At 37.1% G+C, this 15,021-nt stretch overlaps 1 protein-coding gene across 2 annotated transcripts in view; it reads right to left on the bottom strand.

Annotated features, from left to right (window-relative positions):
• The window catches only part of agla (amylo-alpha-1, 6-glucosidase, 4-alpha-glucanotransferase a), a 63,017-nt gene that overhangs the window by 31,631 nt on the left and 16,365 nt on the right, over positions 1–15,021 (bottom strand). Inside the window, exons 7-13 of one of the 2 annotated variants that reach the window (XM_057856419.1) lie at positions 13,861–13,972; positions 13,064–13,190; positions 8,170–8,272; positions 7,867–7,964; positions 7,517–7,656; positions 5,304–5,491; positions 2,636–2,759 (exon numbers count right to left, since the gene is read on the bottom strand). In XM_057856419.1, the coding sequence (XP_057712402.1) occupies positions 2,636–2,759; positions 5,304–5,491; positions 7,517–7,656; positions 7,867–7,964; positions 8,170–8,272; positions 13,064–13,190; positions 13,861–13,972 (892 nt within the window). Of the gene's footprint in view, positions 1–2,310; positions 2,435–2,635; positions 2,760–5,303; positions 5,492–7,516; positions 7,657–7,866; positions 7,965–8,169; positions 8,273–13,063; positions 13,191–13,860; positions 13,973–15,021 lie in introns of both variants that reach the window. The other variant, XM_057856418.1, reaches the window with a different exon arrangement.

Below are 15,021 nucleotides of genomic sequence, written 5' to 3'. Positions count from 1 at the left end.
AAGTAACATGTGGACATTTTGACTGTTTGAGCAGGGCATGTGCGTTAATTGCGTGAAATATTTTAACGTGATTAATTTTAAAAAATTAATTACCGCCCGTTAACGCGATAATTTTGACAGCCCTAAAAGATATACATCTATATCCATCAACATATCTGTCTATTAACATGTAATGGATATATTCAAATCTTGTGTCTCGGCTTCCCTCATTTTATTATGTGCCTGTGACAATCTCCATCTATCTAATACCCTACCCTACCAATCTACATCTACACTTATCTACATCTAATAGATATATCTATATCTACCTACATATATCTACATCTTTCTAATAGATACATCTATAGTTACCTACATATCTCTAATCTTGTGTCTCAGCTTCCCTCATTTTATTATCTCCATCTAATACCCTACCGTACCTCTACACTTATCTACATCTATCTAATAGATATATCTACATCTACAGTACCTACATATCTATATATCTACATTTCTACATCTATATCTATCTACATCCATCTTTATGTACCTACATCTAACACATATAGCTCCATCTATCTACATATAATAGCTATATCTCCATCTATCTAAAGGATATATATACATCTCCATCTATCTACATCTATCTAATAGATATAGCTACATCTATCAAATCGATCAATCCATCCATCTATATTGTTGAGTGATCATGTTTCACCGTCATTGATGACAATAGAAGTTTAATCCAATTGGACTGGGAAGGCTGTTAGCTCCTTAGGCAAATCAGATTGGACATCTATCGCTGTCAATGGCAGCCAGTGAGTTAATGACATCACAAAATGCCTCGCTTATGGCCAGCACATGCAAAAGTTCAGTATCTTAAAACACTACAAAACACCATAATGAAAAATTGTGATATTAAGTAAAATCGGGACACGTATTACATAAAAGTATAACTTACGCGATCGTTATGTGTTTATATAATTGTTTTTAAATTATAGTGATCATGTTTTTACATTATATTCCTCACGTTTTTACATGATAGTTATACATTTATATGATAAGACTGTATGATGTATTTACACGATAGAGATCACATTTTGACATGATAATTCTCACGTTTTTACACGATAGTGTCCTCTTTTAATTGGCATTTATCAAATTTTTACATTATAGTAATCGCGTTTTTACAAGATAAACACCAAGTAAAATGTGATACTAAAAAATTCTTACATGATACTAATCACGTAATAACATGATTAAGACCAAATTTTCACATGATAATTCGCACATTTTTATCTGATCGATAATCATCATGTTTTGCACACTTTATTTTCATGGCAGCAATCACATTTTTCATGATAATTCTCACATTTTTACCTTATAATGGTCAGTTTTTAACCGGTATAATTATCACGTGTTAATATGATAGTCATCTTGTTTGTACTTGATCATTATCATGATTTCACATGATAAAGATGATGTAATAACTAGGGCTGTCCAACGATCAAAATTTTTAATTGAGTTAATTACAGCTTAAAAATGAATTAATCGTAATTAATCGCAATTCAAACCATCTATAAAATATGCCGTATTTTTCTGTAAATTATTGTTGGAATGGAAAGATAAGACACAAGACGGATATATACATTCAACATACGGTACATAAGTACTGTATTTGTTTATTATAACAATAAATCAACAAATGGCATTAACATTATTAACATTCTCTTAAAGTGATCCATGGATAGAAAGACTTGTAGTTCTTAAAAGATAAATGTTAGTGCAAGTTATAGAAATTTTATATTAAAACCCCTCTGAATGTTTTCGTTTTATTAAAATTTGTAAAATTTTCAAACAAAAAATAAACTAGTAGCTCGCCATTGTTGATGTCAATGATTACACCATGCTCACTCATTGTGCTGAAGCCCATAAAATCATTTGGGCCCAAGCACCAGCAGAGGGCGCCAAACACCAAAACACAAGTAACAAGCGGACATTACACTGCTGTCATTTTAATCTGTTTGAGCGGGGCATGTGCGTTAATTGCGTCAAATATTTTAACGTGATTAATTTTTAAAAATTAATTACCGCCAGTTAACGCAATAATTTTGACAGCCCTAGTATTAACCAAACGATTACATTTTTACATTACAGTTGAGTTTTTACACGATAATTACGATGTTTCTACATGAGCGTTAGGTTTTTACATGATGAATAACGCGTTTCTGTACTGCCATCTGTACTAGAGAGGTAAGCTAGCGAATGACTTTAAAAAGATCGTACCAGACACAACGGTCGCTCCATTCAAAACACATTTGAGTACCATACCTCGTATCAGTGACGTAATCCCTAGATTTGTAACGAAGACGTTATCCAGTTCTTCGCTGCCGGTGAAGAGTTCGGCCACCACATACAGGTTAGGGCACACCGTTCTAGCCGCATCTAACATGAACTGGTCAAGCGCCACCACAAAGCCACACGTCAAGGCCCGAGAAGTCAGTACAAAGTGAGGTAGGAAGTGGAGGAATGTCAGTTAGTGAAAAAAAAGAATTAGAAAAGTAAAACCACATGAATTCATGCAGTTCGGGAAAAGAGAATGTGAAAGGAGACAAAATGCAGGGAAAAGAGAAGAGAAAGAGCAGAGGATTAGTACCTCGGATGAGGCTGCTAATTCCCAGCCGATTCACAAATACATTATCAATCAGCTCGCTGCCTGTAAACAGTTCAGCTATCAAATACAAATTGGGTCTGACCAGTCTGGCTGCATCAAGCATAGCCTGGACAAAACATTACATTACAGACAGGGAGAAAAGCAGAGGATTGTAAACACTATACAGCATTTTTGTTGATAGGTTGTTATTATTCCATGTATGCAGAGGTGGGTCAAATAGCCAAACGTTTTACTCAAGCAGGAGTAATGCTACTTCAAAATAATATTACTCAAGCAAGTAAATGAGTTGCCTATACATCAGCTTGTGTATTAAGGGTTTGACAAAAACTCAAAATGGTGATATACCGTGATACTTTGCATCCTAAACGGATATCGAAACGCTCATTCCAAAAATTGAGGTATTGTTTTCAAAAGGTGTCAATGTTTAAAAAAAAAAAAAAAAAAAAAAAAAAATATATATATATATATATATATATATATATATATTAGGGCTGTCCCAAACGACTAATTTTCTCCCGATTAGTCAGCCGACTATTTTTACGATTAGTCGACTAATCTTATAATTAAAAAAAAAATTTTTTTTTTTACTAATTTAGCAATGAAATTTTTTTTGACGCTTGTCAATTCACAAAAACATTTTGGAACACTTAAATTCTTGATTAAAGTACAAATGAACAGATAAATAACAATTATAAATCACAAATAAACAATGAGTTCAAATGCTGATAGAATTAACTTGTGCAAAAGAATGGAATGCAAACAGATTCAGAACACTGACTTCACCTTTCCAAAATGATTCAAAACAATTCTTAAAAAAATACCTAGCATTAATATTATAGTATACTGTAGTACTATATATAATAGTATTATAATAATTATTCATTGCCAATCAGAATTTTCATAAAGGGTGTCATTTTAAAGGTATTCTTAGTGTAGAATCTGAAGTATGTGGGATTAACGCCAGAAATCGTTATTTACGTATATGACGAACATTACATGTTTTTATTTTGAAATGTTCACCGGAAGTACGTTCGCTAAACCGCTAATTTAAGCTTTACACTCCGCAAAAAAGCACTTTTTGTCACTGCATGTGTGGTCAGTAATAGATTTTTTTTCCCTTTTGCAAATGCTGTTAACCAGCGATTTTTCATGTTTGAAGTGTCACCTTTTAACTGCAAGTTTTGGAGAAGGCTGCCTGTTTTATAGCCGGCTAAAGTAGGTCGTCATTTTTCCCCATTCACCTCAAAGTAGCAATGCTAACGTATATAGTGTGTAATATAGATGTGTTTTCTTATTTTGTATGTCTGAACTTTAATTCTACAGCGTGTTGATGAGAGAAAACCATCAGCCCGCACGCATAAATGTACGCACGCACGCACGCGCGCGCAGCGATAAAACACAACCGTGAAAAACCGCCCTCATTTTAATTTACCACGCGATAAATGGACTTATTGCATATCGCGACAGGCTTAGCAACTTCAATAAAACATGTCATTAGTTAGTTAGACGGACTTACAATGTCCTGTCGTTATCATTCACAGCCGACGTGCAGCCAAGCTTGGCATTGAAGAGACAGGACACAACAGTGTACCCTCCTTTGTTTCTTTAAAAATAAGTCAATGTTTTGGACTCTGGTGCGCTTTTTTGGCTTTGTGCCGCTTTGCCTGCTTGCATACCAAGCGTGCGACATTCTGAACTTTCTACGCATATATTTTTTTAACCCTTCATTAGCCGTCGATGGGATGTTATGCTCGTCGACGGATTTACGTCATCGATGACGTCGACCATGTCGACTAGTCGGGACAGCTCTAATATATATATATATATATATATATATATATATATATATATATATGGCGGAAAACACAGACAAGACTGAAAAAGCAGTTTGTGCTCTTGTACTCCTCTTTTAAAAGAAACTGCTGTATTTGAAGCCAAAAGAACCGTTGTGTTTGACAGAACAGTTCGTCAATATGCAGCCATAGCAGATTCAGGTCGCATTAGGCCCCCGAACTACTTTTAATTTGTCCATTTTACCCTGAAAACCCCTGTTTACAGACGTCACGCAACTGCTTTTGTTTCAACCCAGCCATAAAACGAAGGTAATTAAAATTTATTTATTTTTCTTTATTTATTTTCCCTTCAGGCATGACAAATCCAACAAGCATACAGCATTTATATGTGTTTACAATTAATTCAACCCGAAGAGAAAAGGGTAGACGGGAGAAGCCGGAGCTTATTTAAACCCGCCACCAGTATACCTTAGGACGCAGAAAATATTGAATAACAATTTTTGACATTCAGATTGCGTAGTGATTACAAGGTTCTTTTTAAAGTCATGGATATTTACCTCATAAGTATCGCTTAATTGTATTTTTTTTTTTGTTACTGTCGCATTTTCTCCGATACGCTAAATGATAAATAATCGATCCAAACAAAGAAACATTGAAAAAAAAAAAAAAAAAATCTAACAAAACACTTTTTTCCTCCCCAACACCAGGGGTTGCTGTAGCAGGGTCCTGCCACTGCCTTTTGGGATACAAAGTATCACGATATATTACCATTTCGATATTTTGTCAAACCCCTAGTTACTCCCCACCTCTGCTCGTATGTCAATTGTTGTGGTCACTACAACTCCTAGATAGCTTACCTCTGCTACATGTAACGGTGTCGAGTGGCAGTTATCCAGTCGGACTCCGTGAAAATATTTGGCTGTTATTTCAGTGTATTTCTTCATGTGAGCCCACAGGAAAGGGCAGTCTTCCGGTCCCTTGCCATAGCGGAGTTTGACACTGTCGCCCCAGCATATCAACTCTCGACGAATATAGACGTTGGAGCCTGGAGAGGCAATAAATGAAGACCACAGAAACACAGTAAATGTATCAAGTAGCACCACAATGTTACAATATCCAGCGAAACAGAACCACAACAGTAGCCTACATACAAGCATTTTTGCTCAACTGTAAAGATGTCCAATTGTCTTTTAATACTTGTGATTAGCATATCAAAGGTACTAAACAAAAATTGTGGTATTAATTCAAAATACTTTTCTACTGTACACATACTCCCTCTACCAATGCCCTGATGAGTATACAGAGACATTTTAACTGAGACTGTTGACTACAAAACGCCGTTTTTCTAGAGTGTTCCGGGCAAACACGCGCCTATGCCACTTCCCGTGGCAACAGCGCTGTTTTACCAAGCCTCCGTCTAGTCTCTGCTTGGCAAAAACACATGTCTAACTCACTTTTCTAACCCACTTAAGACTTGCTATTAACAGTAAACAATCACAGTTGCTGTTTTTACGTGTCTGGTACTGATTTGATGGTTCAAACACTTGTGCTCGTACAAGTATGGTCGCCATGCACAAGTTTAACATCGGCTGCAGACTGCAGTTACACTTTAGGCCAGAGGGTGGTGGCAGTTGCCAGTAAAAAAGGTGACAAACTCCATATGCTGTATCACTTTTAAATTACAATAATAATACGATTTAGGGCCGGAGCACCAAGTGGTGCGAGAGCCCGATTGTAATGCAAAGGATTATTTTTATATATATTTTTTCTTTCTTCAGGGTAAATGAAGATGGCCAATTTGGAGGGCTAAACATGCTCGAAAATGTACCTAAATGTGTAAATTTCGATAATTTTCCAATGTTGTGATAAACAGAACAAAATGGCTGAGTGCCGCCCCCTTGAATTTTTCAAAAAGGCCTCTCCAATTAGTTTTTTTTAGGAAATCTGGTATTTTAGATTGAATGTGAAGTTTATATCGAGTTACAGGGTGCATATCTGAGACATTGGCGTCTAGAGAGTTAGTTGTATCCTCCCCACAATTGGTGAGACTTGTTTATGAGACGTATGAGATCTTAAGTTACCAAAATGGTGAGTTTTCATTCACGGGCCTGACCTGGGCAGGGTGCCAAAGTTGGCTATTTTTTATTTTATTTTTTGGCAACACGCCAATTTCAGTAATTGACAAATAACTCCCTGAAACAAAGTTCAGTCTTTTTCATATTTGGCATCTATGAGAGGTATCCCAGCCTGAATACGACTGCATTGAAATATTAACTATTAGGCCTGGCGCCTCCTGCTAGGAACAGGAAACGGCCATTTCTACTAGACAGGCTCCATTTGACCTCAAACCTGCATCAGGGGTGCCTTCATACATGTGTTCAGATGCCTGATGAAAAATATTGAGGTGTGGTTTAAGTTGAAGGGTCCAAACAGGAAAGTGAAAATGATTGTCACCATTTTGTCTCGCCACAAATTTTGCACTGTCGTACCTTGGCAGACATACAACATATCTGCGCCAAACTTCCCGTGCTTGGTGAGAGTTGTACCCTGAAGGGTCCTGTAGAGGTCATTTGCAACAACTCTACAGCGCCAACTAGTGACAAAAGAAATCATTCATTTTACTTATACATGTCCAGTTCTTTTCAGGTTGGTAATTGTAGCTACAAGACCTTTTGTAAATTAAATTTATAAGGCCCATGTCCACATGTCTCTGTCTGTTGCCACGAAATTTAGCACACTTGGTCGAGTTGGCTTAATTAGAAAATTCATTTTTTGTTTTGAATAAGGATGTGGCTGCACAGCTCAGTTGCGCCTCCTTTTTTGTAGGACCCTCTTCAATAGGGGTTTTTCCTCCTCGGTGTATGAAAGTATTTCTAATCCCAAAAAAAGAGGCAAGTTTCAAACATGTTAGGTTCTCATGAGATAATGAGACGGGGGACGATCTGCTGCCACCCTAACCGTGCCGTCAGAGTTGCGCCAAACTGCGAGGGCCCGTTCAGTCCTGCTCACAAGCCTATTTGGATTGGATTTTTGAAGATTTGTTTTTTTTTGCGTGTGTGTACATGTTTACCAGGCTCAGCAAAGTTGCGCAGCGGATCGTCCCCCATCACCCAACCATTGTGAGCCAGGAAGTGACACGTCTTCTCCGGTTGATCCAACATTTGCATCTCCTGCTCTAGAGTCATGTCTTGAAATGGGAAGGTGAAATACCTGAGAAAGACAGAAAAAAATTGCAAAACCATTGAAATTACTCAACAAAATTTACTGAACTCTAGGACTCGTAACAACAAGATGACTATCACACTTTGATCTCGCTCACTGTCGTCATTTTAACAGACTAACATTGCTTAAATTTGCCTAAATAATATAAATATTTTGTTCATGAAAGTCTTGCTAGAATGGAAAAGAATGAAAAAGTACCTGGTAACAAGAGGGTTCTTCTTGCTAACAGGGCCTAATTTGGGTCCGTGGTCAGCTAGACGCTCATACAATACATTTCCCACAATACAGTTGGCGGCCTGCAAGTCAACAATTACAAGGAAATGAAAGAGTAACACAGAAAATGGTTGTTTCCATTCACTTAATCATTTGGTTCATCTTAATTTTAAATAAACTTAAAACAAGTTAATAGACGTCCAATCCACTTTAACTTGGTGCAACCCCTCCCAGTCCAAATAGACTGGACGTCTGTCGCCGTCAATGGCAGCTAAAGAGTTAGCCCACCTGCTCTTGATGCTGATGCACAATGTGGTTTTGCTCCTCATTGAGTTGGTTCAGTTTCTGTCGCAACAAATGGCAAGACTCCTCTATGTGCTGAGGGGAATAGCTTTAAATAAAACAAAACAAAAAATACGTTACAATACAACCACAGACTTCATAATTATATTAACGGGTCACAATCGTCAGACACTGCGCCACGCCTTCAAGTAGGGGGCCGCCCACATCAAGAGGAGTTATTCTCAAACACACGTACGCAGCAATCTATCTACCGCCGGATTTAGGTTGAAAAAGTAAGAAAGATGTACAGCATACAAACAGGAAGGATTGTCTCAGGAGTGATTTGTTCAAGGATTCAAGGTAATTATTAGAGGCGTGCGAAATTTCCGATTCATAGATTATTCGCGATTCGGCCGTGGAAGATTCGAGAACGATTCATTAACATCCAAATTCCGATTATTGAATTACACCAGGTAAAGCAGACCTAAAACACAGTCAGCGCAGTCTTCGGGACGCAATGAGGAACGGACCGAGAGTAAATATCATGTTCAACTCATGCCGCTAGATAAAAAAAACAAACAAAAAAAAAAAAAACAATCATACCTGGCTGCGTCCGACAGCCGCTACAAACAGCGACTGGTTGCTAGTTGCTACAAACATACGGCAACATATGGCTATGGTAGATATCACATATTGTAGAACTAGATGTGAAATGACAGTAATGACAGTGTTGGAACATATACAAAGAACTAGATGCGAAATGACAGATTTGCCGCCATCTTAAAGCAGTAGACCTCTCTAGAAGGCTCTGTTGTAGCGAACCTAATTACTTTTTATCTAAAATATACCTAAATCTGCAAAATCTTGACTTTAATCTATCTTTAAATGATGAAACAGTTTTAAAACTTTGACATGTCGGAAGTAGACGGATGGGAAATTATGGAATAACGAGAACAATTTTAACAACTTTAACAGTTGATTCACAACATTAAATTAATTGAAGGTGGTTTAAAGCTTTTGATACAGAATGGGGACTTGAGTATTTTATTTACTGTTTTTAACTGTTAACTTGAGACTAAAATAGTTTGGTTTAGCCTGAGAGGATTTTTGAACAATTTTGGAACTAGTGTACAAAACATTAAAAGTGTGGTGGGGTGCATCAATAATCGATTTATAATTGAATCGGAGCCTCTGAATCATAATCGTAATCGAACCGTTAGGTGCTCAAACATTCCCAGCTCTAGTAATTATTATATTTTTTTCGTACCATGCATGCATTTTGAAACCTTGTGAATAAATCAATGAGAGAAATTACCCGCTACAGCATTGGCGTTATACTTCGCAATATTTACGAAAAATAACTGCTTACTGCCCAGTTTTTTGCTTTTAACCAACAATCGAGACTTTTTTACGTCCATATCTACAAACAATTCAGGGATTTAAGCATTTATTCACAAGAATTTCCAACGTAAAAAGCTCTTTGTTTGTGTTTCCGCTCTGTCAGCTTTGACAAAGATAGGCCCCCAATGAATCAGCCCCGCGCCCTGTCAATACATTATGAAGTCTATGATAAAGCAAACAATACAAGAATCATTTAAAAAAAAAAAAAAAGCCCTTCGGGACTATATAAATAAAACTGACTTAACATGTTTGGAAACAATAGGTGTGTTTATGCTGATTAAACCGCTTTTTGTTCATTAAAAAACAAGAACAACGCAATCACATAAAAACGTCGCCAAAATGTGGTGTTCAAATATGCGGACACCAGGTCCCAAATTTTAAAAACTTTTTTGTTGTTAATCATTGTAGTATTTTTTTCATATTAATTTGATATTTCTTCATGAATGAATAAAATTATAAATAAATAGAGTTAATTAAAACTAATATAATTCAAAAGAAGAAAACAAATACAGATTTTATTATTATTATGTCTGTGGGTAGAGTAGCCAAAATATTTACTCAAGTATGAGTAGAGTCACTTTAAATAATATTAATTTTAATAATTTTCTAAATCCGACCAGCCGATATGAAATACATTTATGTTTTTCAGCTTAATGCTAGTACAGCCTCACTCTCCCTCCTGCTGCTTTTCTTGGTCAGCAGTGCATTGCGAGTTTTGCTTGTAAAAGTTTATGGTGATCGACAGGCGTTGAAGCTTTGATCTTGCCAGAGAAGCTTGGCATCGCTACCTTCAAAGACGTCGAATGTGTCAATCATCGTTAAGCTTGTTAAATACTAGTGTGCTGTGGCAACTCATTGTGTGTACGCGGCTGTTCTCAGCAGTGACCAGTATTTTATAAAGACAAGCATTTTTCTACATTATTTTTTAACCTTTTATTCAACTATATCAGTGACGTGCGGTCAGGGGAGGCAGGTGAGGCAGAGCCTCACCTGTCATCATGACAAAAAAATAATTATAGCATCAAATTTATATTAATATTTGTCCATTGCTCTTTATCTATGACTCATTTCAAACATTTTTTATAGTCAAAATCGCTGAATTTGCCTATTTCCTGTTCAAATAAAGAAATGAAACGAGAGGTGCGGCAGCAACGAGTAAAGCCTCACCTCTGATTGCGCAATCCTTAACAAACTGGGTTGATACATGGAATTGGAGCGTGCTGGTTGCCGTACATCTGCATGTCGCCATTATAATGTTTCCAGATACGTTTATTTGACCTGATTTTCCATAGTCTGGCTAATGTCTTCAACCCTTAAAGTTTAATGTTTGTTAGCGACATATTTAGTTTTGCTGATGGGAAATAAAACCGCAGTGAAAAGACACAGGCTGCGGCAGATAGTACTCTGCCGCACTGCAAGGGGGCGTACGTGAAACTGGACTTTCCGTTAAAAGTGGACGCGGTTAACACAACGCCGGAGCTAAAAGGTTTGCTTCAAACTGCGGGACAGAGGATAACTCGCGCTTTTCAAACGGACTGGTACACCCGAAAAGACTGTCTATGTGGCTGTCCTTCGAAAAATCGCCTTTGCTGCTTTCCCTGCCTTTTCTTCTCAACTTGTGCCAATGTCTGGACTAACACGAGATATTGTGACATTAAAAAACTACCACGAGGCCTCAGCAAACATGAGAGCTCGACCACTCACATCCAAAGCCTGTTTGCTTTAAAAACTTTTGGAAGCTCAAGGATCGATTTGGCTTTGACGAACAGCGGAAGCTCAACGGTAGCATCCTCAAAAGCTAAGGTAAAGAAAAGAGTTTGAAAGACCTCATTAATGCAACCTGCATCCTAGCTAAACAGGAGTTAACATTTCGTGGTAACGATGAGCGTGTAGCTCTTCTAAAAGTGGCATATATGTAGAACGATTACATGGTTTTGCTGAGAAAGATGAAAGGTTTGCTAGACATTTGGACACATCCACTGTGTTTTCTGGCTTGTCAAATAGAACACAGAACGATCTAATTGAAGCAATCCTCTCCATTGAGGGGGAGAGATTTTTTAAAGTAAAGGAAAATAAGGAGGACTTTTACAAAAAGGGCGTAGGTTTGCATAGGGACGGTAGGGACATAACACTACCAACTTTTCAGAATGCTAAAATTGTCCCCACCAACTTTTAAGCAACCTTACCTTTTTTGCATGATATAATGTTCAGTTATATAGAGAATTTAGATCTTTCAATAGTTCCATATGTTGTAAGGATAGAATTGACCCTACCATTATTAAGTGAATTATTTTCACTATGTTTATGTTTGCTAATAAAAACCAGACATTTATTCAGGAAGTTTTCAAAATGTTTCTTTAGTATTTTTTGAAAAAAAAAGGTTTGAATTGAACAGTGTATCATCTAAACCAATGCACGTAAAAGTTATTATCAGTAGATAAGGATTTATTTTGCATTGATCATTTTGCCTATTAATTAATTAGGTTCATATACATTAGAAATGTGGCCCTTTGCCCCCTTCATCCAATCTGTTTGGTCTAAATAATGTCCCGTCCCCAGCAAAAAGTGTACCTACGTGCAGGTTATGCTGTTATATCGTCCCTACGAATGTTGAGACAAAACCTATGCCCTTCCAAAGTAACGCCGGTTTTTGTGGTGAAGGACAGGCGCAAGACCACAAACAGTTTTCATTTCAATCTTATTAAAAAAAAAAAAAAAAAAAAAAGAGCTCGGACCAAGAAAAATACAATAGAATATTTAAAAACTAAATTTTGGCCTTAAATAAAATATTATTTGTTTTTCTTTTCACACTTTTTGTTTAGCAATCTGTAATAAATTGATTAAAGTTTCAGAATTAAAAGTTTTAAAAACAACTGAATATTTCACTAAAGGTCAGAATTGAATTCTGTGGTTTTGTACACCACTCTTTACTCTCATTTATGTTGCATTAATTATAGAATGGTGACGGCCAACACATTGAGGGTGTAGAGCAAATGCATGTTATTTTCTTACTTTTACGTATCGATAATATGTACCGTGTGTGCCTGTTTTGTGAAGAATGCTGATGAGATATGAAATAACCGGTAGCCAATTGAATAAGCTACCCTTTTTGGTTTATATATTTGGAAATCTGACACTAAAGGAGTCAGTGCCTCACCAACCATGAACCTCACCGCACGTCACTGAACTATATCTGAGATGTTTCTAAGTCTAGGAAATTCAGGCACATCTGGACCTATTTTATTTATTTATTTATTTATTTGTGTGATTCAATAAAAATGCTTCAGGCATTTCAATGAAGTTCAGTGTTTACATGATTCCATTTTTTTCCCCCGACAATTTTTACACTTTTACTGCAAATGAATATCGGCTCCAAAAATCGTTTATTGGCCCCTGTAACTACTAATAGTCAATATCGGTCCTGAAAAACTAATATCGGTCGATCTCTACTGTGAATGCTCATCTTTTAAGTGCCACTGATGGAGCTAAAATGACTCACCTGTACGGCGCAAACGTTTCAAGGGCAGAGTTCATGTCCACGGTGTTGCCATATCGTCGCCAAGCAGGGTCCTGGTTGATAATCAGGCCTTTTTGGCCTCCGGTTTTACTACGATCTGCTTTTACACCTTCAAATGTTCAATTTCAATGAGGATAGATGATTAGAGGTCAACTTGTTTCTCAAGGCATCACTGAAACATATGTACAGTACCGCATTTTTCAGACAATAAATCGTAATTCCTCCCCCCCCCCCCCCCCCCCCCCCCCCCCATAGCCTGGTCGGGGGTTCAACTTGTACTCTGGAGCGACTTACTGTATGTGTAAAATTATTAACACATTATTATATCTTTTCAAACTAAACCACAAGAGGCCACTCCAGGAAGGCCTGGGTTTCAACATTGGCGGTAACTTATGAACAAAATGGCACCGAAAATGGCTCTATTCATTTTTAATTTTAATTTGCCTTTCGAGATGACATATCTGTTCTTGGTGTTGGATTTTAAGAATGCGACTTTTATGTGTTTTTTCCCTCTTTCTGGTGCGACGTACAGTCAGAAAAATACGGTACATACATTTTTTAAACATGATAAATAATGTAAAGAACAACAAAAGGCCAGGCCAATTCATTGTTATTTCCTTATCAACTCAAAATGTTTAAGGTTTACAAAGAGATATGGGCATGAATAACGCTTCAATGTTATTTCTAGTTAACTTTTCGGATCTTAAGGCAAATCTTTTGTTGTCAAATCTAGGCTTTAGGTGAAAGTGGCTCTATATCAGCCCAACGGTTGTACAAACCACTTTGTAGCAGCGTCCTGAACTGCTCCACGGCGCTGTCCACTTTGACCTGGAAAAACTCCCAAAGTTTTATCTGAGGGTACACATCCTGCCAGAGCACACTTCGGATTGCCTGACAACACACAAAATATTGACAAAGGCAGTTTGAAATTGTACACAATAGTGCTGTACAATTGACAATTTTCTGATATAACAATATGAAACTTTCTAGCTGCTATTCATTTTTAATATGAATAGACACGTTTCCTGCAATGCGCATGTTGGCTAAAAGGTGGCGCCCAATTTTGGGATTGCACATTACGGAGCCCCTTAAGGGACATCGATAGAAATAAATTCAAACCATCTGGTGTGAACCAGAAACAAACTGGTGCACACCAGAAACAATCTGTTAAACATTAGCATTATATAGCATTTAAGCTAACGTACTTTTGTTATGCAAGATAGCCAATTGTTCTTTTGTAAGATCCTCATTTATTCATTTTTTAAAATATCGTTTGAGGCTAAGCTCAAGGGCGCAACGGACACCAGCAGTTTCAGCGTGCTAAAAATGATAATAGAGGTTTTAGTTGAGCTTTACTTCAATGTTGGACTCAACTCGCACCAAAGCTTAGCCTCAAACGACATAAAAAAAAAAAAAATTGAGGATCTACAGTTGTGGTCAAAAGTTTACATACACTTGTGAAGAACATAATGTCATGGCTCTCTTGAGTTTCCAGTTATTTCTACAACTCTGATTTTTCTCTGATAGAGTGATTGGAACAGATACTTCTGTCACAAAAAACATTCATCAAGTTTGGTTCTTTTATGACTTTATTATGGGTGAACAGAAAAAAGTGATCAAATCTGCTGGGTCAAAAATATACATACAGCAGCGCTAATATTTGCTAACATGTCCCTTGGCCATTTTCACTTCAGTTAGGCACTTTTGGTAGCCATCCACAAGCTTCTGGTTGAATCTTTGACCACTCCTCTTGACAGAATTGGTGCAGTTCAGTTAAATTTGATGGCTTTCTGACATGGACTTGTTTCTTCAGCATTGTCCACAAGTTCTCAATGGGGTTTTGGGAAGGCCATTCGAAAACCTTAATTCTAGCCTGATTTAGCCATTCCATTACCACTTTTGATGTGTGTTTGGGGTCATTGTCCTGTTGGAACACTCAA

This window comes from Corythoichthys intestinalis, chromosome 14 (assembly GCF_030265065.1).
Source record: "Corythoichthys intestinalis isolate RoL2023-P3 chromosome 14, ASM3026506v1, whole genome shotgun sequence".
Classification (NCBI taxonomy): Eukaryota; Metazoa; Chordata; class Actinopteri; order Syngnathiformes; family Syngnathidae; genus Corythoichthys; species Corythoichthys intestinalis.
The sequence above is the reverse complement of the archived record's forward strand: the minus strand, read 5'-3'. Positions and strand labels throughout refer to the sequence as shown.